Source organism: Plenodomus lingam (assembly GCF_022343315.1).
Source record: "Plenodomus lingam strain CAN1 chromosome Unknown contig_19, whole genome shotgun sequence".
Taxonomy (NCBI): Eukaryota; Fungi; Ascomycota; class Dothideomycetes; order Pleosporales; family Leptosphaeriaceae; genus Plenodomus; species Plenodomus lingam.
In genome coordinates this window covers 1,053,602-1,077,641 of record NW_027093936.1, presented here as the reverse complement: position 1 = coordinate 1,077,641, position 24,040 = coordinate 1,053,602, and the positions used below count along the sequence as shown (strand labels likewise).

At 45.2% G+C, this 24,040-nt stretch overlaps 7 protein-coding genes across 7 annotated transcripts; 2 read left to right on the top strand and 5 right to left on the bottom strand.

Annotated features, from left to right (window-relative positions):
• Window positions 1-329: 329 nt before the first annotated feature.
• IAQ61_004384 (uncharacterized protein) lies at window positions 330-3,775 on the bottom strand. The gene is made up of 6 exons (XM_066096322.1): window positions 3,161-3,775; window positions 2,866-3,028; window positions 2,680-2,810; window positions 2,428-2,631; window positions 2,022-2,379; window positions 330-1,897 (listed from the first exon to the last, which is right to left on the bottom strand). The coding sequence occupies exons 1-6, from the start codon at window positions 3,481-3,483 to the stop codon at window positions 809-811; spliced, it is 2,268 nt and encodes a 755-aa protein (XP_065953640.1). The 5' UTR covers window positions 3,484-3,775; the 3' UTR covers window positions 330-808.
• A 207-nt stretch (window positions 3,776-3,982) lies between these two features.
• IAQ61_004383 (uncharacterized protein) lies at window positions 3,983-4,372 on the top strand (the record flags this gene model as incomplete). The annotated part of the gene is made up of 3 exons (XM_003838985.2): window positions 3,983-3,990; window positions 4,054-4,184; window positions 4,233-4,372. The coding sequence occupies 3 exons, from the start codon at window positions 3,983-3,985 to the stop codon at window positions 4,370-4,372; spliced, it is 279 nt and encodes a 92-aa protein (XP_003839033.2).
• Window positions 4,373-4,775: 403 nt separating this feature from the next.
• Window positions 4,776-8,573, bottom strand: IAQ61_004382 (uncharacterized protein; the record flags this gene model as incomplete). Its single annotated transcript, XM_003838984.2, has 1 exon — window positions 4,776-8,573. The coding sequence occupies one exon, from the start codon at window positions 8,571-8,573 to the stop codon at window positions 4,776-4,778; it is 3,798 nt and encodes a 1,265-aa protein (XP_003839032.2).
• Window positions 8,574-9,168: 595 nt separating this feature from the next.
• Window positions 9,169-12,353, bottom strand: IAQ61_004381 (uncharacterized protein). Its single transcript, XM_066096321.1, has 3 exons — window positions 11,726-12,353; window positions 10,374-11,620; window positions 9,169-10,308 (listed from the first exon to the last, which is right to left on the bottom strand). The coding sequence occupies exons 1-3, from the start codon at window positions 12,069-12,071 to the stop codon at window positions 9,856-9,858; spliced, it is 2,046 nt and encodes a 681-aa protein (XP_065953639.1). The 5' UTR covers window positions 12,072-12,353; the 3' UTR covers window positions 9,169-9,855.
• Window positions 12,354-18,160: 5,807 nt separating this feature from the next.
• On the bottom strand, window positions 18,161-20,306 carry IAQ61_004380 (uncharacterized protein). Its single transcript, XM_003838980.2, has 2 exons — window positions 19,820-20,306; window positions 18,161-19,757 (listed from the first exon to the last, which is right to left on the bottom strand). The coding sequence occupies exons 1-2, from the start codon at window positions 19,983-19,985 to the stop codon at window positions 18,913-18,915; spliced, it is 1,011 nt and encodes a 336-aa protein (XP_003839028.2). The 5' UTR covers window positions 19,986-20,306; the 3' UTR covers window positions 18,161-18,912.
• Window positions 20,307-20,331: 25 nt separating this feature from the next.
• IAQ61_004379 (uncharacterized protein) lies at window positions 20,332-21,925 on the top strand. The gene is made up of 2 exons (XM_003838979.2): window positions 20,332-20,955; window positions 21,014-21,925. Exons 1-2 carry the CDS (start codon window positions 20,742-20,744, stop codon window positions 21,634-21,636), a joined length of 837 nt encoding a protein of 278 aa, XP_003839027.1. The 5' UTR covers window positions 20,332-20,741; the 3' UTR covers window positions 21,637-21,925.
• Window positions 21,926-21,949: 24 nt separating this feature from the next.
• Window positions 21,950-23,191, bottom strand: IAQ61_004378 (uncharacterized protein; the record flags this gene model as incomplete). The annotated part of the gene is made up of 3 exons (XM_003838978.2): window positions 21,950-22,475; window positions 22,531-22,799; window positions 22,854-23,191. 3 exons carry the CDS (start codon window positions 23,189-23,191, stop codon window positions 22,075-22,077), a joined length of 1,008 nt encoding a protein of 335 aa, XP_003839026.2. The 3' UTR covers window positions 21,950-22,074.
• Window positions 23,192-24,040: the final 849 nt, after the last annotated feature.

The following is a 24,040-nucleotide window of genomic DNA, read 5'->3' as shown; positions in this document are numbered from 1 at the left end:
TACCCTACCAACCCTTTGCTCTTACGAATCATACACAGACTTCTAGGCCCCCGGGAGGATAGAGAATAGAGAATAGAAACAAGCTTCACGTTTTCATCTGTGTGCTAAACAACCAGCTCGATTAGGTCGTCATGCCCATCGCCTGGAGACAGACATGACCTCACCTAGTTGACCTTAATCTACTTCACTACCATGCAAACATATATCAACATTACTCCAAACCCGCCTCATCTCCCAACAACAATCCCTCCCCTTTAATACATTCACAGAACACCCCATCCCCACATCTCACATTCCTACTACAATCATCGCAAACGCCCCCCGCAATCAAACCTGTAACCTGCAAACCCAGCCCGGCGTAATACTCATATGATAGTACTGTATACGCCCGTCACAAGGCGATATTTTTTCAAAGGATGAGCTGTGCACAAATACACAAGTGCAAAAGACATTTATTCCGAGTATTCTGCTCAAATACGAATGTACAGAGTGCGCGGGCGATGGTTTGTGGAAAGCGAGGGGAGTACACGGGACGGGACACTCAGGGTCTGAAATTCCCATAATTGTTTGATTGCGGGAAAAAAAACCTGGGTGGAGCATGCTGGCGCATTTGCATCTACCAAGGTAACGCAGGAGAGAACCACCGCCCCAAAAGCCTGTCGGCTCATGTATGAGCTTCGACGGCGAGAAGGTAACTCGCGTCCCATCCATTGCGCATGGTGATATCATAATATATATATAGTCAAAGAAGGAAAAAAAATTGGTGATCAGGGAAGCCATTTCAAACCACCCGACCTCATCTAGGGGTTCACGACGCAGCCTTGACTTCCAGCGCTCCATTCGCACTCTCCCTGGCCAACTGACCCTCTTCCTTCTTCACCGTTAGCGTCGGCGTACCTGTAGACTCTTCGCCTAATACCTCTGGCCTCCACCTCAGCAGCAATTTCCTCACGCTCGGTCTCGCACGCTCATTGTCCCTCCACATTTCGGCCAAGACGTCAACGACCAAAGTCCGGACTGGCGGTCGAAACATGTATAGGTACTGTAGTACCCGGCTAGCGAGGTCGATGCGCTCCGGATCCTCGGCCATTTTCTTTATCCGTGACAGGATTTCTGCGTCGATGGCGGGGATCTCGGAGACGAGGCGCAGGAGGATCTTGTCTGTGTTCTCAATGTATGGTAATAGGCCGTCGATAAGGCGTAGTACGCAACGGCGGTAATTGCCTTTGGGGGGATCTGATACATTGTGTCCATTTGTCGTGCCGATTTTTGTAGGGTTTTTTGTGGACTGCGCAATGACTATATCGTTGTACCACTCCTCGTTCAACCAGGATATCGCGACGTCGATCCGCCTCTTCCAGTCGTACATGATGTACTGGTACAACCCGTCTCGGACAGCATCGCCAATCTTTTGGCTCCCCTTTGCGCTCTTGACGGCAAATTCGTCCTTGATGCCCTCTTCCGGGTCTTCCAGGCCAGCGTTTGCTCGTGTAGCTAATCTTGAGAGTATGGTGACCCATGCATCGCGTCCATAGTCACTTGCAGCGAGTCGGTTAAAGCCGCCCTTTGTCACCTTGCTCTTCTGATTCTCGTCTACACTGCTCAGCATACCAAAGGCTCGATGTATCGTCATATCGCCATACTTCTGAACCTCCTGCTCAGATAGCGGAGGCGCATCGGGTAGCTTATATGGCGCAAGTGCTGTAGTAGGTCCGGATTGTAGTTGTAGTTCGGTTGGAGGGGCGCCATCAAGCTTGTTGATCAACTGCTCTGCGTCCTCTGGCTCGAAATCAGGCTCATATTCCTCTTCATCATCTGCGTCTGGGGCAGCAGCAGCTTGCGCAGCGGCTTGCTGAGCAGCGGCTCGACTTAGTGCAGTGTATCGAGAGCGAACAACCTGCCAAATATTAGTTCAAAACTTGAAAAAAGTTAAATTCATGGACCGAAGACGACCCATCATGTCAGAGAACAGGGTTAATACGTGCTCTGGCACGAACATAGAGGGACGAAGAAAGACATACATTGATAGCCTGCTCGAGCTTGGCCCCGTCTACTGACTGTAAGACAGGTACAACAATTCTGAGCAGTTGTTCTGGATCCTTGAAAGCTTGCACATCAAAGTTCAAAGAATTGCCTTCCGAGTTCAGAGTATATAGTTGGCGCCAGCTCACTGGGCCCGGCGGTAGTTCCTGGACAGGAGGCGGATGCGGCGATGTCTCAGCAGCAACCAAGCGCTGCCTCTTGGCTTGGTCGAGACCGTCGGTCGGTTCACTGGGTGCGGGACGTTTGCGACTAGATTCTTCAAAGACTTCGATACGTGTGCGATGCATGCGCTCAAGATATTGTTGTATCCGGCCGTTGATCGGGTTTTCAGGGTGTCTTGTAATGTAAGCTTAGTTGGTCGAGGCCAGAATGCACTGAACATACCTCTTCATGATGTTCACGAGCAGTGCCCGAGTTGTGCGTTCAATCGACTTTATTATGACCTTGTTCTTGGGTGTCATGGGCGAGTTTGCAAGCTTCAGGGGGTTGAAGTTGAAGATGCTATTTAGGATCTTGTTTGCAGCAACAGGACGTCGGTGGAGAAGCATGCCTAGACTATTGAGCGTGCCTGTTACCAGCAGACCATCACTGTGTTGTGTCAGACGAGATTTGGCAGTCTGTAGATGGCTATCTAACCTGTGATCTCCATGTATGATGTCCAGCAATCGGTCCAGCAGACCATGTCCTTCTGCCTCAAGGGCCGCATACGGAATGAGGGGGTGATCGCGGGGTACAAGGGCGAGTGAGATGTCGTTATGATCAGGTCGCTGCAAAATAATTAGTTGGGGGGTTCGTTCATGTCTTCGGAAGGGTTGTATTCACCCTAGGGTCCATGACGCCAGGCGTCTGTACCAGGACTATCTGCTGTAGGAACTTGACACAGCAGATGCGTATCCCTGGAGCGGCGGAATCCATTCTGCGCAGAATATTCGATTTGATGGCAGCCATGAGCTGCCAGTGTTGAGCATCGCTGGGATCGGAGACACTGGGGCACATTCAAGTATGAGAGAATGTTCATATCTAACAACGAGCGCATAGAGGCACAGGGGTCATGATAGCAGATGCCAGTCGCATCATTGCAAAGGGAGCGTCTATCTTAAGTTGGGGGCTCACTTACGTGTGTCTGTAGACGAGCGGGTACACGCTTGCGGCTGCTTGCACGGCGCTCTTGATGACGCTCTTGTCGTCGACATTCTCGAGATAGGCCTTGAGGGTAGCCAGCACGGACGGCGCAGCGTTCTCTTTCACGTCTGACGGCCATGTGGGCGAGCCAAAAGCTTCAGCAAGAAATTCGGCGCCCCATCGCTGTATCTCGATGGGCTGTTCTGTAGAATAGCCGATGATGGGAAGCACGCCTGGTATGATGGTCGGATAATATCTACCGTCGCCCAACGCGAGCGACCGCGCCGACTCCAACTGCTGCATAGTTTGTGCACTCATCAAGATGGCTGAGCGCAACGCACAGCTAACGGAGGCTGGCTTCTTGGCCTGGAGTGCCGGCTGAGTAGTATGGGGTGACGCTTGTTGTTCACGCGCGAGATGCAATCAAATTCAAGAGCGCGACAAAGCCCGAAAATACCCGCCGACTAGGGCTTCTCCCATTCCCAGCTAAGCTAACAGTCAAAAGGCGAGAGGATGTGATACAGCGAAGGGTAGGGGGGAGCCGGGGCTGGGTGGTGGTGCTGAAGTTGGCTGGTGTTTTGACGCTGGCGATGGTGAACGTACAGAGAGGATGGGTGAGGAGTGACGCGCATTGTCTGGCGCAGGAGCGAGGGATCGTCAGCAGCGATATGCCAAGCCCCACTAGCCATTTTAGCGCGTGGAACATCTCACCACCGCGGCCTTCCAAGTCCATCCATAACTATGTGACGAACGGCTCGTGCCTCTCCCCCCGCCCCATATCCCCGCCCGACGATTGGAAGTCGCAAACACGCCAACCATGGGATAGTGAGTCTGCGCACACGTCTGTGAAGTCAAAAAGGAGGCACTCTTTCGTGCTGACCATACCAGCAAACCATTCCGATCAACCTACTACGACGACCGTATGCGGGCCTCACCAGCCCTGCTGCGAGCTCGAGCACCGTACCTGGTCAAGAACACCATCACTGGGTTTGCTATCGCCACCCTCGTGGTTGGTATCTGTACGCTTGGCCCAATCCATGTCTAGGCACTTGTCTCACGCTGGGCAGACACATATACCATCAAAGCCATTTCTCAGGACGAGTTCGAGGACGTTCTCCCACCCGACCTGCCGCCGGTCCAGCAGTCTGTGCAGCAACCTGTGGGCACCCTGCAAGCCGTTCAGCAAGCCAACGAGGCACGGAAGTAAGGGGCCTTGTTGATACCGAGGCTGAGGCTGAGACTGTACATTGGTGTATAAAAACATGTATGCATTGGGCTGGCGCCATTTTAGGGAAATACCACTACTCGGACAATCGCAAATTTCTTAGTTCCTGTCACGCACCACTCTGGCAGGCTGAGCAGTTCTTCGTGACCGGCTGAGATGGCCTGTGCAACATGAACGTCGTCTTTGGTGCCAGATGACTCACTTTGGGGATGAAGTAATGAACCTCATACTCCTATTCGCTGGTCATAGGTACCCATGAGTACCTTCATCACCACACTGACACCAGCAGTTGTAGACTACAAAAGCAATTCAAAAATACTATGCATTTTCAAAGCTCAACCACGCATTGTGTATACATACAACAGCAACAACAAAGCGAATGAATCTAGACAATCTCCGCCTCCTTCTTCTCAGTCGCCACTCCAATGTCTGTCCTGGCACGGAAGCCAATCCCTGGAATTCGACTCCTCAGCGCCAGACTACTACACACTACACTCACACTACTCAACGCCATGGCCAGACTCGCCCATACAGGATCCAAGCGAATGTGCTTCGTGCCACTATTCTCCATGGCCATGCCGCCCTCCATGCCAACGCCATTGTGATGCATGGCCATCTTCTTTGTCCCGGTGGTGATGGGGAACAAAACACCAGCTGCGACAGGCATGGCGATAAGATTGTAGACGAGGGCCCAGCCGAAATTAAAGTACACTCGACGAAACACGACCCGAGATAGATCGAGTAGTGTGAGAATGGTGGTGAGGCGGCTGTTGATCAGAATGAAAGACGAGGAAGACAGAGCGATATCCGAACCACTGCCTACTGCAATGCTCAGGTCTGCTGCCGACAAAGCCGGAGCGTCATTGATACCGTCGCCCACCATGGCGATAGTGGCGCGCTTAGTTGTATTTGGCTTTTTCAGCGTCTGTTGAAGATACTTAATCTTTTCCGCTTTCTGTTCTGGAAGAACGCCGGCAATGATGTTGGAGGCTGGAATGCCAACTTGCGCCCCGACTGCGTGTGCCGTGGTTGCGTTGTCACCGGACAGCATCCATACCTCGATGTTGCGCTTCTTTAGTGCCGTGATGACACCGACTGCTTCTGGGCGCAGGGGATCAGCGATGGAAAACATGCATGCAAGGTTCCATGCTGACACAGCCGGCATTGCGATTTGGGTGGCTGAAGATGCCTCTGAGTGGTTGGACAGGGCAGCTTCCGGCAAGCTTATGATCGACGCTGGTAACTGTAAGGAAAGCAAGGCAACAGAGTGGCCCTGTGCTTTCCAATTCTGGAGAGTTGCAGCTTGCTCAGGCGATATCTCAACATGGTGGTCGGCCATGTAACTTTCGTTTCCAATAATGGCCGTAATCTCGTGTGAATCAACGCGAAATGCGCCCTTCAGGCCCTTCCCGGGGACTTCGTCGACGTTGATCGGTAGAGTCGTATCGTGGCTCTGCTTGTCACAGAAAGACAGTAGCGCGCGAGAGATGGGGTGATTGCTGTTTTCCTCCAGGGCCTTCACGATGCCGAATATTAAGCCACTCTTTTGCAGGCCAGAAAGTGCATGGTTCGCCACTGTCGGATCTCCACCTTGAGTCAAGGTACCTGTTTTGTCAAAGACAATACAGCCCAACGAACTAGCCTCCTGAAAGGCTTCACCACCACCTCGAACGAGAATCCCATGTTTGGCTGCCAGTCCACCGCCTACGAAGAGTGCTGTGGGTGCTGCCAATCCGATTCCACACGGACAGGCAATGACAAAAACCGCAATGGCAAAGCGCAGCGACCACAACGCCCATCCACCTGTACCCTCACTCTTCCAGTCTTTGGGAATACTGCCTGTAGTACCGAGGACCAGCCAAACGAGCCAAGTCAAAATGGCAACCGCAATGACAAAAGGAACGAAATGTGCGGTGATGGTATCCGCAACTCTCTCGACCGGTGCGCGGCGTGTCTGGCCTTCCCGTACAGCATTGATAATCTGATCCAACATTGAGGTACCGGATATTGATGTGATGCTGATCTTGACTGGGGGACCTTTGTTGACTGTGCCAGAGTACACAGTGTCACCCCTTTCCTTCTTGATAGGGCGTGATTCGCCCGTCAGACTAGATTCATCAAAAGTGGCGCTACTATCCAGGACTGCTCCGTCAAACGGTGGTGAGGTACCATGGTTGATACGGACAACATCGCCATATTCAAGAAGATCTGTTGCGATCTTGTAATCCCCCTTATCTGCATCGACTAGGGTAGCTTCAGTTGGTCTTAACTTGCCGAGGGAGGTCACAGCGTCCCCCGTCTTTGCCTTGCTGTATGCTTCAAGAAATCGGCCTATCAGCAGAAACATTGTCAGGAACACAACTGCATCAAAGTAGGAATCTGTCATGGACCCAGACGACTTCTTGGTAGCAGCCAGAGCCAACTCCACAATGGATGCAAAGTATGCAATACTTGTGCCAAGCGAAATGAGCAAATTCATGCTACCAAATCGTATAAACCGGTGTAGGAGAGGCGTTCGGCTCCCGGGTCTCCACATGGCTTTGAGCTCCTTCAATGCGCGACGATGGAAAGTATCAGCCACGAAGAAATAAACGGGCGTTGCGAGGATGAACAGTGCCCAGCTCAATCGGTTGACATTGCCCGCCCACATGCTCTCCATCAAGTAAGCACGAATAGGATTTTTTTCGCTGATAAGGCTCATGAAAACGATTCCGAGAACGAAGGTTGGTAGTGCGATGATGACGCAAAGTATCAGGCGGAACAGAATACGTGTTCGCTCTAGGGCATGCATCTCTCGCGCCCTCTCTTCAAGCGTAGGAGGATGATAAACCGATGGATCGAATGCGGGGTTCAAGCTCTTGATAGTCTCGAATATATGCCGGATGGTCATGTTGGCTGGATCTGGGCTGTATGAGACTTGTAGTAGAGGCCTTGATAGTGATATAGGCGGGTCGTCAATCGCGAAAGTACCCTGAGCAGCATACTTTTCGATAAGCAGACGCTCAATGTTCTGTGGGCAATGGTGGCAAAACATCCCATTAACTTGAACTACGACTGTTCGAGTCGTCGCGTCGGTCGCCTTGCTCTCCGCTGGAACCACGCTGTCCAAAGATGCTTCATAACCGATGTCTTCGATGGTTTCCTGAATCTCTGGTAGATGCTCCTTGCCTTTGAATACAATGGTCGCACTGTTCGATACCAGGTTGATGTCAACTTGTTCCATCCACTCCAGTGGCTTCAAGGCTCTGGTAACGTTTCCGACGCACGCAGCACAGGTAAGACCTCCAAGAGCGTACGTGGCACGCCATCTGTCTGCGTTCGGCTTCGAGTCTGTTCTAGTCCCAGGCATCGAAACCTCCTCGACCTTCTCCACGGTGACATCGAATCCACAGTCTTCAATGGTTTCGACGATCTCGTCACACCTATTTTTTCCATGAAAGACCACCACCCCGCTGCTCGTCAAAAGGTTGATGTTTACAGTTTGTACCCATGTGTGCTGCTCTATGGCGTGCGTGATTGCGCCCACACAAGCACTACATGTCATGCCTGACAGGGCAAGGCTCGCCTTGTAAACGACGTTTGGCGATGTCTGATCGACGGTAACGAAAGATTCGCTTATAGGCGACTTAGGCTCACACGTGGAGGACTCGTCGAAGCTGGGCTTGGGTGAAGCGGTAACAATGGGTGCTGGCTTGAAAGACAGCTCATCTTCGCTGTTGATCTCAAGGAGGACTCCTCCATCTTCTCTCTTGCATTGCAAGCATTGCTCAACGTGTAGCTCCTTCTTACGCATCTTGTCACTCGTGTTCTCCAGCCCCTTAGGATGGATCCAGCTCGACACTGCGCGCTCCAGACTCGAATGCCACTCTTTTCCCTGTGTCTCTTGATTCTTCACCTCGACAGGATGCTGAACGGCCTTGTTGTTCTGAAAGATACTGTGTACTTCGAACCCAAAAATCTCGAGCGATTCGGATATAGTGTTGAGGGCCAGGAATGCGGAGTGGGTTACGACAACGGAATGCGACACTATAGAGACAACAATGTTCTGAGGTGTGGGTACGAGTGCGCTTAAAGATATCTTGATTGCCTCCACACATGATGGGCAATGTAGATTGGATATGAAAAAGGTGGTAGTGATGGTTTCCTGTTGCGGATCGCGCAATCTAGATGTGGCATGTGACATAGCGATCAGGTCTCGAGGGTATGTAGCCTGTCGTGCAAAAAAATCTCGGTTCCCGGCTTTGCTGATTGTTGTGTACGGGTTGTTGTTTTGGATCATGGATAAAGTGAGTACAAGTTTGGGATGTGGCCAGCGGCTGTCGTCATGCAATCAAAGTAATTTGGGAAGTGACTGGGCGCGCAGATGGAGGAAGGAAACAACACAGCGTCTCACCAGGAATACTTGAACCAGCAGAATGAAGTCATAACACGTTTCCAGTATATTCTGCAAGAGAAAAGAACCAATTTCGCATTTCTCACTTCTCCTTCTTTGGCACAAGTCACTCCAGTGGCGGCGCACATTTGGCGCATCGCCCAATTTTCTGTGGGTCGTCGCGTTTGCGTTTGTCCGCACAAGCAGCGCAATCTGATTTTTCTGTCATCAAATACTTGCCTGCTGGCAGCATGCGCAATGTACCAGACAAGCTTGCACGACGCAAGAGTGACTCGATTTCTAGCTTCACAGTGTTGATCGCTAGTACCGTGCGTTGCCAGTGGACGGTTTTGTACCCATGCGGAAGGCCTCTGTCAAAATAAGCTTCTCGCTTCCACCAGACCTGGCTACCTTCTACGCTTTGATAGGGCCGATGACCGTGTGCATAGTATGAGGACTTATCGATGTAATCTGGGAAATACCGACATATGCATGCGGATCGTCACAAGCTGGGTGTGACATAGATTGCGGGGCGCGACTGCCGCACTATAAATCCTGGCGCGATGCAACGAAGAAGACTGGTTCGAGGCTTGGGCATGTATTGCAGGGAGCGTATATGCTCCACCAGAAATTTACTTGGAGGTGTATTCGGGTGCACAAACCCAAAGGCGCCAGCCTCAAGAGGAGTGGTGCTTCGTTAGCAGGGGTCAGTATAATGCCCGGTAAGCATGACTACAGATTGTGTAAATTCGCTGGAACCGCTTTTGGAAAACCATGAAGATTTGAATATGTTCTTTTTTGCCGGAAGTAAATGAAAAGCCAAGATGGTCATCTGAGCTTTTATCCAACAAGGCTACTGATGCGAAACCATCAAGTGCAAAATCTCCACTGTCTGCAAGAGTTTGTGATCGGTCAGTGTAGATTAGCGTGTGAATATGCGATTACGGCTGAGTTGCAGCTTGCTTCTCATTTGCCATATCATCGTACGTCAGAATAACAGAGGATTGATGGCTAGCGATAGACCCCCCAGTAAGGAACTTTGACTCAGCCAAGGACAGTGTAAAGCAAGGAACTTTCTGTCTTCCAACGTGCATCATTTCAGTACGCTTCCACTTGTGCATCTACCCTGATAGTCCTTGCCCTCATCCAAGCTGTGCTGGTCTGACGCGGATCGGTCCACTGCTGCAAGGCCACCCTCAGCGTTGACCACATCACGTATAGGTTTGCCAGCAAGCTCGCCCTTTGTCTCAGTCGCGACCGTGGGCTCAGTACCCTCGTCCCTTCGTCCGATGGGAATGAAAGCATCATAGTATCTCGGCATGACAAAACCTAGAATGATGAAAATCATGGTGAGGATCGACAAGATGAACCCAGTAATCATCATGGGGTCGAATCTTAGCGTGTGGAACTCAGGGAAGGCAAAGGAGAAGATAATGGCAAGCACAGGGCCGCTCAGGTATCGTAGGAGCACAGGTAGGAACGCAGGGATCTTCCAATTCTTTCCTTGGCCCACAATGACGTTGAGATCGCGACGGAGTTGATTACCCTTGAACTCATCTTAGCTTGTTGCTTGGGTTGCAGTCAGGAGTGCTGGGGGTATCGATTACTTACCGAATAAAATGCAAGGAACCAAAACCTACGTGCTACGGCGGTATGATTCCAAAAACGAGCTGCAGGCGCTTCGGGCGTTCGTGCGATTATTGTAGCAACGATAGAACACAGTATGTAAAACCCGATGCCTGCGCCTGCACCAATTCCAGGGCTGCTGATACCGTGTGCCAGGCTAATACCAAGCATTTGGCCACCGAAGAATCCTGTGTTGTACACGACGAACGAACTGAGCCCGGTTTGGTCGATAATATCTGTCCATCGATACACGGTAGTAGCGCTGGAAACTTCGCTCCAGACAACGAAGATCAGAGCCACGTTGTTGACCCAACGGTCAACTCCATCCAATAGGTAGTAACCAAACTCCGTGCAATACGGAAGACAAAGCAAGAAAGAGAATATCGTGAGGGCTGTGACCACTTTGGGTCGCGAAGCTTTGGTCATGCCGGAATCGCAGATGAGAGTGACGACAACGTCCAGCATGACGAATGCAGAGCTAAAGCCGAGAACAATGAGGGTGAAGAATAGCAGCACAGCCCAGAAGTTGGCGGCCGGCATCTGCAGTACGGCTTCCGGCAAGGTGATGAATCCAACAACAAATGCCCCAAGACGAACGTCGGGAGCAGGCCATCTGCGAAGATATCCCACAACGCCAAAAACGGCAAACGCTGCAAAGTTCTCGAAGATGACGTTGCTGCCACAGATAAGGACAGCATCCATAACTGCGTTTGCGTGCTTCTGGTTGTAACTCGCATAGGTTGTGAAGTAGCCGAAGCCGATACCAGTCGAGAAGAAGACCTGGCCAACAGCAGTCTGCCAGACGGTTCCCGAGGCAAGTTGATCGCTACGCCAGGTCCGCCATACCAAAGCCACGCCTTCGCTTGCATTTTCAAGGGACAATGCTCGACCAACAAATATGATTGTGGTGACAATAGGCAAGCCCATCGTGAAGTAGACGACGCGTCCAGTGGTGCCGACTCCACGGAAAATGGAGAACCAGATAAGAAACCACACGAAAATGCTCCACCCAACAGTCTCTCCGATAAGGCTTCTGGCGGGATATCCAGTAAATGATAAAACGGAATTCCCACCAGGGGACAATGCGCCTTCAGTGATGTTGCCAACTCTGAGAACATCGTTCCAGTAAAAATCTTCAATTCGACCAGCCCAGGGCAGTGGACTGGTAAAACTGTGCCTGAAATAGCTTGCTATCCAAGCCAAGTTGACTGTGAAGTATTGGACTACGAGAACTTTGTCAAGTTAGCAAAGTGTGCTATGCACCAAGTTTCTTGTTTGTGAGCGGGAGGAAGGGACAAAAAAGAAGAATCTGTCCAGGCGCAGAAGAAGCCACATACAACTGACGATGACAGGCCCAAGGCCAACGCCTTTCAGCCTTCTATTTACATTGTTGAATGCAATCACAGTGCCACCTCTATATGCTTGGCCTATCGAGACTTCTAATATGAGAGAGGGGATGGCAATGAGGAACACGGCCAATAGATACGGAATGAACCATTGTAGACCGTGATTGTTGTATAGTACCGAAGGATAGCGCAAGAGGTTGCCTTGCCCGGCACAGCCACCCATAGCAGCTAGTAGAAAGGCTGTCCTCGAAGGCCACTGATCTCGACCATCATCAGACTTGGCTGGGGGCGGCGCAACGTAGTTGCCAATCTTTACAATGAAGGTCTTGACACCCATGATGGCAGACTATGGCCCGAGTAGCAAGATACAAGTGACAGGAAGAGGATTGGACCTCGATGGATTAGGTACCATGCAGCTCAGGGTCTCTTGTATTGTATCTAATATTCCACTAATGCTTGCCAAGCCATTGCGCCTCTAGTACAGGATTCATGATGTGCGTTCATCTCTATGTTGGATGTTGTTGGTATCCAGTTCGGTGCACAAGTCCAACATCTCATGGGTCAGTTTCAACGCTTGGAATGGCGTAGTAGAACGGCGCGGTTTCCACTTAAAAGCAAGCAAAGCTTGCAGGAAGATCCCATGGCGTGATGAACCCCGAGAATACCGTCACTTTGGTTCGAGGAAATCGCAAAAAGTCATGGTTCAATGCCAAGGTCCGCTGCGCCATGTGGATCAACATTCGTTCGGCGGAGCCCTGGCACACGTCAGCCTGTTCTCGCAGGAGGGCGCAGTTCATATGACCATGGAATTAGCGCTGCGTGAACTTGTATTTAGTATAGGGTTAGGCTGTGCCAAGCTCTACTAGCTAGCTAAGCAAGGTTAACTAAATATTATGCTGTAAGATTTTGCAACGTATTCTAAACCTATTCTAAATATATTCTATACTAGTAATACTATAAGCTACTACTACTATACCTATTACTAATATATCCCTTATATCCTATATAAGTAGATTAAAATATATTTAGAATATATTCTTAATAGGTTATAGAAGCACTATTAATAGTACCTTACCCTTAGCTACGTCCTAGATAATATTAGGGTATAGCCTATAGTTAGCCCTAATAGGGCAGTTAAGATAGAGAGTAGAGAGCGCTACTACTATACTAAGATTAATAATAAGGGCACCTTATATAGAGTAAGAATAGGTTCTAAATATATTCTAAATAGGTTCTAATATTCTTAGGCTATTCTAGGTACTAGGGGCACTTTATATACCTATACTAAAAAAGATTATAGGCTTAATATAGCCTACTATAAGGTTAGTAGGGTTAAGAAGACTAGCTAGCCCTCTATAATAGAGGTTTATAAGGTAAAAAGTAAATATATTATTAACCTATTCTTAACTTATTATACTAATATATATAGACTTCTATATAAAGGTTATATATAATTACTAGAATACTTCTTATTATAAGTTATTTAGAATATATTTAAAACTTATTACTAACGTGTTTTATAGAAGTTCTCTAAGCCTAGCTAGTAGCTACTATAGGCCCCCCTATAAATACTAATACCCTCCTAAATATAATTTAGAAGAAGACTTATACTAGCTATAATAATAATAAGGTATAGCCTATAAGAACCTATTAAAAATATATTACTAACTTATTATAGCTTAACTTTATTACTATATCTACCCTACTAAGGATTTAAGGTTATTAGGTTCCTTATACTATCTACGCTTATAATTATCCTAGCTATAGTAAGTTATTTATAATATATTATTAACCTATTCCTAATATATTTTAAGACTATTACTTTAATACTAGTGTAGACCTTGCTAATTCCTGCTAGAATACTACCTAGTTCCACTTATAGTATGCTTTTATAGAGCCTAGGGAGGATAGGGAGGATAGAGAAGATACTAGAGAGGGGGAGGGAGATAATAATAGTAATAAGTAGGAACACGTTAAGAATATATTAAGAATAGGTTCTAATAAATAATATATAATAGTATATAACCTAAAGGGGTAGTAGTAATTACTAAAATAAACTCTCTACTCTTCTCTTTTTTTTTTCTATCTACTAAAAGTAAAGTACTATTTACTTTTATAGGGTCCTTTAATACTATATAACTTTTTCTTTTTACTTTTATAGGTATTATAAAGCTCTAGTAGTCCCTTAGATTAAAGAAGAATCTAGTATTTATAGGTGTCTAGCTATAATATATTATTAATATATTCTAAACGTGTTTTAAGAGACTAGACTTATATCTCCTTTTTACTACTTTTACTAAATATTATTTATAGTGTAAAGGGGAGCAACTATTTACTCCTCTTCTTTACTCTCTACTTCCTCTTTAGCCTCTACTCTAGCTACTACTTCTTATTATAGACTAGCTATCTTAGAGGGTTCTTAAACCTTAGAGGAGGCACTTAGTATAGTCTACTCTACTAGCAGAGAACGTATTATTAACGTGTTTAGAATATATTCTTAAGCATTTACTATTAAGCTCCTATAGAAGATCCTTACTTCTATAATACCTTGTATTATAGTTCTACTATAGTTTACTAGGGCTATTTAAACCTTAGGATAATACCTCTTAAGGTAGTAGATAAGATTGCCTCTATTAGAGAAGTAACGCTAAAATAGTTATTAATATATTATAAATATGTTCTAACTTATATATATATATACTCTATAAAGTTCCTATACCCCTAATCTAGCCTAAATAGCCTAGTAGAAAAGCTTGCTAGGAAATACTATACACCTATTATTTAGGTAGGATATTATAGGAGAGAATACCTTAGTATTAGATAGAAGTAACTTAAGCTTAATATATTACTAGTATAAATCCTACTTAGTATTAGAACAAGTTTATAACATATTCCTAACGCGTTCTATTATATACTAACTTTAAAAGATCTTTATAGACTATATTAACTAGTTATATCTAATAATATTAGGAAAGATAGATAGTAAAATAGTATTAAACTCTTAAATATAAAAAGTTCTTATAGAGTGTAAGAAGAAAGAAGAAGAAAGAGAAGAAGAAAGAATATATATTTATCTACTTATATATACTTATATAATAGACTAGAATATATTAAGAACTAGTTAGGAACTAGTTATTATATTTATAGACTAACCCTACCTTATATAAAAAGTAGCTATCTCTTTCTTAAGTTTAAACTATACCTTTTATAATTTAAATAGTGCCTTTTTCTATATAAGTTCTTCCTTATCTACCTCTAGCTTTTCTTTTCTCTCCTTTAGAGCCTAATTACTAAGAAGAGCCTTTTATTATAAAGTTTATAGTTATAGACTAATAATAAGTTAGGAATATATTATAAATATATTTTGCAAAGCATACCTTTAGGTTACTATTAGTAGAGGAGAAGAGCCTAGTAGTAGAGAAGATAGAAAAGGGGCTAGTAAACTTCTTTCTAATACTACTCTACTACTTACCCTCTAGCTTTAGGCTTTTAAGCGTGCTCTTTTATTTCTTATTAGGACTAAGATATATCTAGTTAAGTTAGATATAGTAAGACTTGCTTTATTATTATCTAGAGTATTATTATTATTATAGGATACGTTTTAAATATATTCTAAACACATTTTAATTAGCAAATATATATAACACTAGCGTAAGACTTACTTTCTCCCCTTTAAAGCTTTTTAAGGTACCTTTACTTAAGCCTATTAGGAGTTCTATAGTTATAGTATATTCTAAACTTACTCTAGGCTTTAAACTCTTTTATATCCTATAGATCTATCTAGTGTGCACTATATAATATTACTTATATAATTCTAATAGGTTAAGAATAGGTTATAAACTTACTTCTAAGTAGCCTTAAGAATACTTATATGCTTACTAGTTTTATATCCTTTCTAGCCTACCTACTTAGCTATATTTAAATAAGATTCTAGTTTTTCCTATACCTCTTTTAATATTTTACTATAGTATTACACAATCCTAGTAGCAATTACTAGGTTTTTTTTATAGATTACCTAGTTTTAGGTATCTTTAGAGGGTTTGTGTTCTAATTATATAAGAATAAGTTAGGAACACGTTTAGAATAGGTTTAGAATATGTTTACTTATATAAGAGGAGGTTAGCAAGCTAAAAGTATTCCTCTACTATTAATACCTATAGTAATTTACTTAGATATAAAGAGGTAGTATTATCTAGCTCTCTTTTATATACTTTATAAATACTTCTTTATAGATATACTTAATAAAATCTTATACAAGATTAAAGTTGCTAGTGCTAGTTACGCTTATAGGGATTAATTAACTAGAGATAGCGCCTAAGTCCTAGAAACAAGTTAGAAACACGTTACAAACAGGTTATAGTGCGCTATAAAACTTGCCTATTATCTACTTATTATATATATTAATAGTAGTCCTATAGAATCCCTATAAGTAAATATACCTCTATAACACTTATCTTTTTATAAGTGCTTTACACTTCTAAAAGAAGTTAGTAATAGCAACTTAATATATCTTAGTTATATCCTTATCTATAATAATTTAGCTAAGTATAATAACTATAATATATTAGAAACGTATTATAAACCTATTCTTAATATATACGCTTCTTTTCCTATAGGTAGAAGATTACTATTAGAATCTCTACCTATACCCTATATAACCTCTTATATAACATATCTATCTAGAACGTATCTTAATTTAATAGAATTAATACCTACTCTTTAAAAAGGTAAATAATTAAGTTACCTAAGCTTAATATAAAGATTTACTATATATACGCCTATAGTAACGTATTAGTAATATATTCTAAACCTATTCTCTTATACTATATATAGTTTTAGGATCCTAATACTTTATCCTCTACTTATAGTATACTCCTCTAAGGCTACTCTTAAATAGGAACTATAGAAGCTTTTCACGCTTTATAATACGCAAGATTTTATCTTTATTTATAAAGCTAATATATATTTCTTTAATAGAATAGAAACCTTTAAGTTAGAGATAGGTTTAGAGCTAGGTTAAGTTTAGGAACTAGGCTATAATAAGTTAGAAATATATTTATAATAGGTTGCAAATAACTTATATTATATAAGCTATAGAGTAAGCATAGGCTATAACACCTTTACTACTTCCTTAATATTACTATTAGATAGTATTAAGGGAGGAGGAGGTATATATATATATACTAAAAGAAATAATAGTAAAAAAAGGTATTACTACTATATCTATTAGTATAATTACTTAGAAGGTAACTTTATATAGGATTTTAAATAGAGATCCTTGCCCTTATAAATAATTAACGCCTAGAATATGTTAGGAATATATTAGGAATAGGTTGCAATATACCTACCACACTTCTTTATCTAGCTTAACTATAGCTTAACTATAGAATATAAAGCAGGACTACTAGAAAGATTTAATATCTCCCTAGTTAGAAGACCTTATAGATATATAAAGTCTACCTCTAGTAGTACCTAACTAAAATAATATTTTTTCCTAGTAGTAGATATTAGGCTATAGTTCTAATAGCTAATATATAGTTAAGCCTATTCTATAATTTACTAACTTATTATTAACACGTTTTAAACATGTTTAAGTTTCCCTCCCTACCTAATTTACTATAGTCCTTATTATAGGATAATAAGACACCTAGTAGTCCTTATAAATCCTTAAAGAGAAGCGCTTAATAAGGCTATAATAATAGCTTCTTATTTATAGTTCTCTTTATAGAATTTTCTTAGGTACTACACTTTTTAAGGTTTAAATCTAATTATATAATATATTATTAATAACGTAATAAGAATATATTTATAATATATTCTTAAGATACTTATACACTTTTACCCTAGAGTATTAGTATTTATACTAGCTTGCTAGCTAGCTATTAAAGAATAGTAAAGTTGTAGGCCTATTAAGATAGATAGACTAGTAGGAGTATTATACCTGCTAGAATTAGAATAATTTAAGAACGTGTTCTTAACGTGTTACCTATATAGCCTGCATAAGCACCTCTTCTCTTATTAGGTAAGAGCTATCTTTATATTACTAAACTAGTATTATATACCTATACCCTTAGCTATATAATTAAGGGTATACTAGGAGAATAGCTATATACTTAATAATTACTAGTGTAAGTAGTAGTCCTTAACTATTACTATAAGTAAGGTATATATTATGCCCCTATAATGTGTTACTAACCTATTCTAAACTTATTCTATTTACTTTTACTTACTTCCTTAATACTACTACTACTATCCTCCTCTAGCACTTTATATAGTTACCTAAATTTATCTCTAATATTACTATCTAGTTTAGATATATTATCTAGTACTACTATACTAAACTCTAGTATAGTATTTAGGAACGCCTATATATTATTAAGAATAGGTTTAGAATATATTTAAAAAAGATAGTAATAAAAACTATATTTACTTGCTTAAATTACCCTAATTTATACTTAACTATAGGCTAGTTTATATAACTATAAAAATTTGCCGCTATAACGTGGACTTGAACCTACAGGGATATTCTAACCACTCGGAGTAAAGCCCAAGTCGCCTGACGCTAAACCCATGGTCATATGACATGCCACCACTTCTCGCAGGATGCCATTCGGCTAATCAATCTTCACGCTCGTGCCGGATCCCGTTCAGTAAGTCTGGGCAGGTATCTTGGCATCCATCCTACGCGCTCCTCCGTACCAAGTTAATAGGGCCATCTACGAACAGAGACCGATGTAGAATGTCGTCATTCGTGCTGTAAATAATGCTATTGCGATTTTGAAACATTTGGCTCGATGCAAATTACCGCAGTAACTCCTTGCGCTCGACCACGAATCATCAGCACATTTGTGGTCGAATTATTTCAAGAATGCCACATCGCCAGCCGTATCGTGTCAGACGTCCTGTCTTGGATATGACCTGTGAATGATCGATTCTGTTGAGGTAGGTACGGGCTGTCCTCGTACTCGATCTGCTGCAACACTTCGATGGAACGGACTCGTGAGGTTTGTCCTCGGATCGTACTTGAACGTATTGCAGATCACTTGCTGACCTGCAGACACAATATTCTTGACAAATTACTTGCGCTAGTATCAACCCGCACATGTGCTGTGATATTTTACCACTGGGGTGAGTGAGTGAGTGAGTGAACATGGCTGATGTCCGATTGAGCATGGATCTCAAGTGTTTGGAACATCGCCTTGGGCTTCCCATTGAAGATGCTTCACCATTGCTTTCTCTGCTTCTAACTCAGCCTCAAGAGTATTGATGCGGAAATTCAGTTCTGTAATTTTCGCATCTTTTGCTTTGATTGTTGTCCTGAGGACATCACGGCCCCTTTTGTAACCCTCGGCGCTCTTTGAGTGCTTTGCTAGAAGGGCCCTAATGTCGCTCTCTGTGTGAGATTTAAGCTGAGTGTTACTTTCTCGCAAAAGGGCAAGCACCTCGCCAACCAAATCTTCGACACCAACATTCTTGAAACGGACAGGCGTCGGTGTTTCGCAGGACAATACAGATGTGGCTGCCTGATGAGAATCACTCTCGTCTGCTTCGGACGGAGTAAACAATGACCTGCCTGCAATTGACTTGCTGAAGGCAGACGCATCACCAGAGGCTTTGCGATCTGTCTGAGGTGTTTGTAATCCGTGTGAGCTACCATGCGGCTGCCATGGAAGTTTGCGCCTGCTTGGTGTAGCGACACTTGACGTCTTGGCGGCTTTGTTGGGAGTTTCCACCTCGGTCATGACTTGGTTCAGCTCGGTATTGAAGTCATCATCGGCTTGCTCGAGTCCATATTCGTCTGATTGATTACGGTCGGAGCGAGGGCGTTTGCGACTATTCGATGCTGAAGGATCTATTTCCACTGTATACGGCGGAGGAGGGGATTGCTGCCGTTTCGAGGGTGTGATGGGGCTTGGCTCGGTGCGAGAGTTGTTCATAAGGACTGCCTGCTCACGCGGTTGTGCTTGGTCATCCCAAAGAAAGAAGCCACATCGTGCGCCGTCTGGTTTCTGGCAGGAGCGGACTGGAAGGTGTCAGGACTTGGATGTGATATAAAAAGTTTGTGTGTTGTGATTGATATCTTACACCATCTTCCTTTATTTGGGCCAGCCTTTTTCGTCTCGAAATGGATTGCAGGCTCACGTGGATTGCAATCACAATGCCATATCCCGTTGATGAAGAGTCCCTTTGGTGGTCCTGTAGCAGCAGCACCACCGCCACGCCCTCGCCCTCTTCCTCTAAAGCCAGACATGACAGATGATGCAATTGTAGGTGGGGGGGACAGGAAGGGGTTTGTGGGGTGTGTGCGTATTGATGACGATCACAACCACTAGTAGGACAATGACAAAGACAACATAGAAAGGAGGAAGCTATGGGTTCAGCGCCGAAGCCATATGTTCAGGCGCAAACCGAGGTGGCTGGTGAACGTGAACGTGATGGTGAAATTAACGTGATGATGGTGATGATGATGATGATGATGATGATGCTGGGGTCCGCATTCTAGCCCAGCGGCCCCACTAGAGAGCCCATAGCTCATTGTCCCTTAGACCCCTTACCTAGACTATGACAACCCCTGCATTAGGCTTCCCACAACAGATCTTCCCCCAGCACTGCATTTTCTCCACCTTACCGCCTCGCCTAAGAGAATAGTCGTACAATCTTCTATCACTTCATTGCATGACCCTCACTCGCACGCTGACGGCTGCTATGTACGTGGATTAGAGTAGAGTCGTCCGCAGTTGCGTCGGCTCCACCCAAGAGTCCGAAGCAGCAGCCTTGGCCCATCTTCTGCACACATACGCACACACACACATATGAACCGGGCCAATCCCGTCCACATCTCTCTCCCATGCTTGGCTTTCGCAGTGCCACCACTGGCCAGTGACCACTGGTTCAGTACCATGGTCCTGTAGCCCAGTCTCCCAGATGCCCCCCTCGCACACGTTTTCCTTTCTTACTTCCTCTCGGTGGGAGTAGCAATCTGCGACATTCCTGCATACCTGGCAGAATGCTCTTGCGATCGTTGAAAATCCCGCCGTCGCTGGTCCTGGCCCTCCTGTTCCTGGCCTTCTTCGGATGGCAGCTATGTCAAGGCCCAAGTCATGAGCCGTCTGCCGCCCCGCCACCAGAGCCAGCAAAGGATGCGCTGCCCCGTATTGCCGTCATGACGTTTGTCACGGAACAGAGATCATATCTCTATCTCTCACTCAAAAACAAGGCTCGTGGGTTCAGGCTCTCCGTGGTCGCACATTGGTCGCACGCTAATACAAGACTTGATAGACTATACGCGTCGCCATGGCTACGATTTCATCATGGAGTACGAATCGCATACGGACCGTGCTGTTGTGTTCTGGAAATTTGACATGGCCGAGAGGCTTATCAAGTCTGGCAAATATGACTGGATTTGGTGGGTCGACTTCGATACCATCATCACAAACACCGATGTCAAACTCACCGACATCATCGACGAAGCACTTCGCAATGCGACGAATCCGGACGAGATTGACTATCTCTTTACCCACGATTGTAATGGGTTTAACGCGGGATCGTTCCTAGTTCGAGGGCACGAAAGGTCTCTCCAGTTCATCCACGACTCCTGGGCCATACATGACAAGGCAAAGGAGGAACATATCAACATGAGTGAGCAAGACTCGACAGTCAAGCTGATGAAGGAAGACAAAGTATCTGCAAGCAGGGTGCACGTAGTGCCACAGTGGAAGCTGAACGCCTTCCCGTCCGAGATCGCTTGCTTCGACGATTCGCACCGAGTCTGGGAGCACGGCATGTTCGTTTTACACTTTGCAGGCGCGTGGGCTCACGTCAAAGGGGACGACCCGACAGGTTATCTCATGAAGAGATACGAAAATCAGATCATCTGGGGTGATTGGAAGGACATGTCTTGATAGATTGAGAAAAACATGCATGGGTCGATTAAGAGGCGCAGGCGTTTAACTAGCGCAGGAGTTCTGGATGGCACACAACGATATCCACTGGGGCATACTATTTTTCTTCGTCATAATAATATCAGAACTTCCCTTGTCACTTGAATTCCAGTACCAGAGATTGAATGAGCAAGTTCCGGGTCCCCATCTTAATATTGTCATCTTCGATTTGACCCAGGAAGAGTTACAATGGAGCTGATAGGAAACGAATCAATATAGTACAGGTGCTGTATGGAAATCTCAATTATCATACACCAACTCATAGTCTAAGCCATGCTACAACGCTTTATGCATAAATTACACTGATCGATTAAACATGATCATCAAACAGAAAAGGGAGGGTATCATCTGTCATGACCAATCACTACCAACTGCCCACAAGAATTACGTCTCAGACTCTCAGGACCTGAGACCCTCTTCATCACTCCTCCTAGTCTGCCCTTCTTCCGCTTCTCTAGCCCTAACCTTATCCTGATCCGCATGTTTCGCAGGATCAAACACATAGATTGGGAATTCCAAAAATATGGTCCGTTTCAAAAAGACTGGCATCCTTGCGTACAGTTGAGGCGGGAACGGAATGAGGATACTGGTTCGGTGCAAATACTTCTCGTAGGCCGGCCAGTTGTTGCCCTTTTCGTATCTCTTCTTCGCTCCGGGACGCTCCTGTAGCGTCAGGCCAGACACAAACATGAGTAGCGTGGTGAGGAAGAAGGCACCGAGGATTGAGGCGTAGAGCGCCGAATGGGCACCGCCAGTTACGTAGCCTTCTGCTGCTGGCGAGACGGCGATGGTGAAGATACCTTGTGGAAATCGTTAGCCTATTTTTCCATTCACATTTCCTCAATTATGCTTTACCGAATTGAATGATGATCTCCCCAAAGTAGTTGGGGTGCCTCGTCCATGCGAAGAAACCAACATCACAGACCGCGCCATCACTTCCGTGAGCGCTGCGGAACCTGTATTTCTGAATATCCGAGACACTTTCCATGATGAAGCCAATAGACCACAGCACCACACCCGCAATGTCGCGACCTGTGCCAAAGCTCGGTTGAGGAAAGCGCGTCACCTTGGGCGAATTGAGGATCGTCACTGGCAGCGAAACAGTCCACACCCAAAACATTTGACTGTGACAAAATGATTAGCACATGCTTCTTCCCGGCGAATTCCAAAGAACGTACAATACCCAGAAGCCCAAGAAAGACCAGAACTTATCGCGCTTGTCGTCGAAGCGGTCATCTTTGCCCGTTTTCAGGATCCTGAAGAGTAGGAATCCACTCAATCTCGCACCCCAGGCGATGATGAACATGGAGACCACAATATTGCGCGCATCGCCTCTGTTTTCGCTGAATGCGAGTGTAAGAATGGCAAGGACCACAAAATTGGTGCCGCCGGCGAAATCGGTCAATTTATCGAATTTGAAGCTGAAGGCGATTGCGAAGAAGAAGAGCTGGTATCCAATGGTGATGAGCAGCGTGATTGCGAGGTAATAGTCGTCAAGGACGTGAACGGCGCCCATTCTGGCGATGCTGCTTCCTACTCGAAAACTCCTCCAACAGTTAGGAGTGAAGGTCGGGTGTTGCAAGGGATGGCCGGGACAGCTCCAGACATATACAATTCCATATGCAAACCTTCAGTCGTCACACACGCATCCGTAGGAGCCCAAAGCTACGTAGTCGAGGGACTATGAGTTGCTCCGATTCCGATTCCAGGCAGTGCTTATGCTTACGAGCTATGCGTGCGACTTTCCCCATGGTCGGGTAGATGATGATGTAATGCATCGGGATCTGGGGCTTACGGTGCGATCCGCTAGCAGCAGACTTGGGACTGGGATCTCTCAGCCCTACACCGCCCCGGATGTGACCAAGTCAAACAGCCTCTCATCGGTGAATTTATAGCCGAGTCTGCACGTACATGATGATATGGACAAGTCAGCATACGGCACATGTACAGTATGATCACGACACGAGATCTTTGGTCCGCAATGGAAATCGTGGCGGACGAGTGAAGATGTGGGAATTCCAAGGAAGAAAGGATGGGCAATCAAGCCTTGCTGAAACTCACCAAGTGTGAGAAAGTCGCCAGCTCATGCACAAGACGTCTCGCATCCTACCTTCACAGCGCCTGGCCATACCATCGCGAGGTTTGACTTGCCGTAACACGATCTCCTCTGATCCTATCGACCGAGATATGCACGCGTTGCGTTGTTCACAGTAGGCACCACCTCCGTGCCCAGTGTTATTAAAGAAGCGAAATGTGTATCGTTCTATTCCTCCGTTTTCTGTATGTTTCCACCAGGCTACACGTAGTCGCTTCCCCCCGCAGCCCATGAGACAAATTCTGAAGAGGTGGTCAAATGGCTTCAACC

Bases quoted from the DNA above. Each gene is read 5' to 3' on its own strand.
- IAQ61_004380 (XM_003838980.2), bottom strand. From the start codon at position 19,985: ATGTCTGGCTTTAGAGGAAGAGGGCGAGGGCGTGGCGGTGGTGCTGCT. The intron at 19,758-19,819 runs GTAAGATATCAA...GACACCTTCCAG, and splicing joins CCCAAATAAAGGAAGATGGT to TCCGCTCCTGCCAGAAACCA.
- IAQ61_004381 (XM_066096321.1), bottom strand. From the start codon at position 12,071: ATGGGTGTCAAGACCTTCATTGTAAAGATTGGCAACTACGTTGCGCCG. The intron at 11,621-11,725 runs GTATGTGGCTTC...AACTTGACAAAG, and splicing joins TGGGCCTGTCATCGTCAGTT to TTCTCGTAGTCCAATACTTC. The intron at 10,309-10,373 runs GTAAGTAATCGA...GATGAGTTCAAG, and splicing joins GGTTCCTTGCATTTTATTCG to GGTAATCAACTCCGTCGCGA.
- IAQ61_004384 (XM_066096322.1), bottom strand. From the start codon at position 3,483: ATGAGTGCACAAACTATGCAGCAGTTGGAGTCGGCGCGGTCGCTCGCG. The intron at 3,029-3,160 runs GTAAGTGAGCCC...AATGTGCCCCAG, and splicing joins CCGCTCGTCTACAGACACAC to TGTCTCCGATCCCAGCGATG. The intron at 2,632-2,679 runs GTTAGATAGCCA...GACACAACACAG, and splicing joins ATCATACATGGAGATCACAG to TGATGGTCTGCTGGTAACAG.
- IAQ61_004379 (XM_003838979.2), top strand. From the start codon at position 20,742: ATGCTCTTGCGATCGTTGAAAATCCCGCCGTCGCTGGTCCTGGCCCTC. The intron at 20,956-21,013 runs GTGGGTTCAGGC...AAGACTTGATAG, and splicing joins CTCACTCAAAAACAAGGCTC to ACTATACGCGTCGCCATGGC.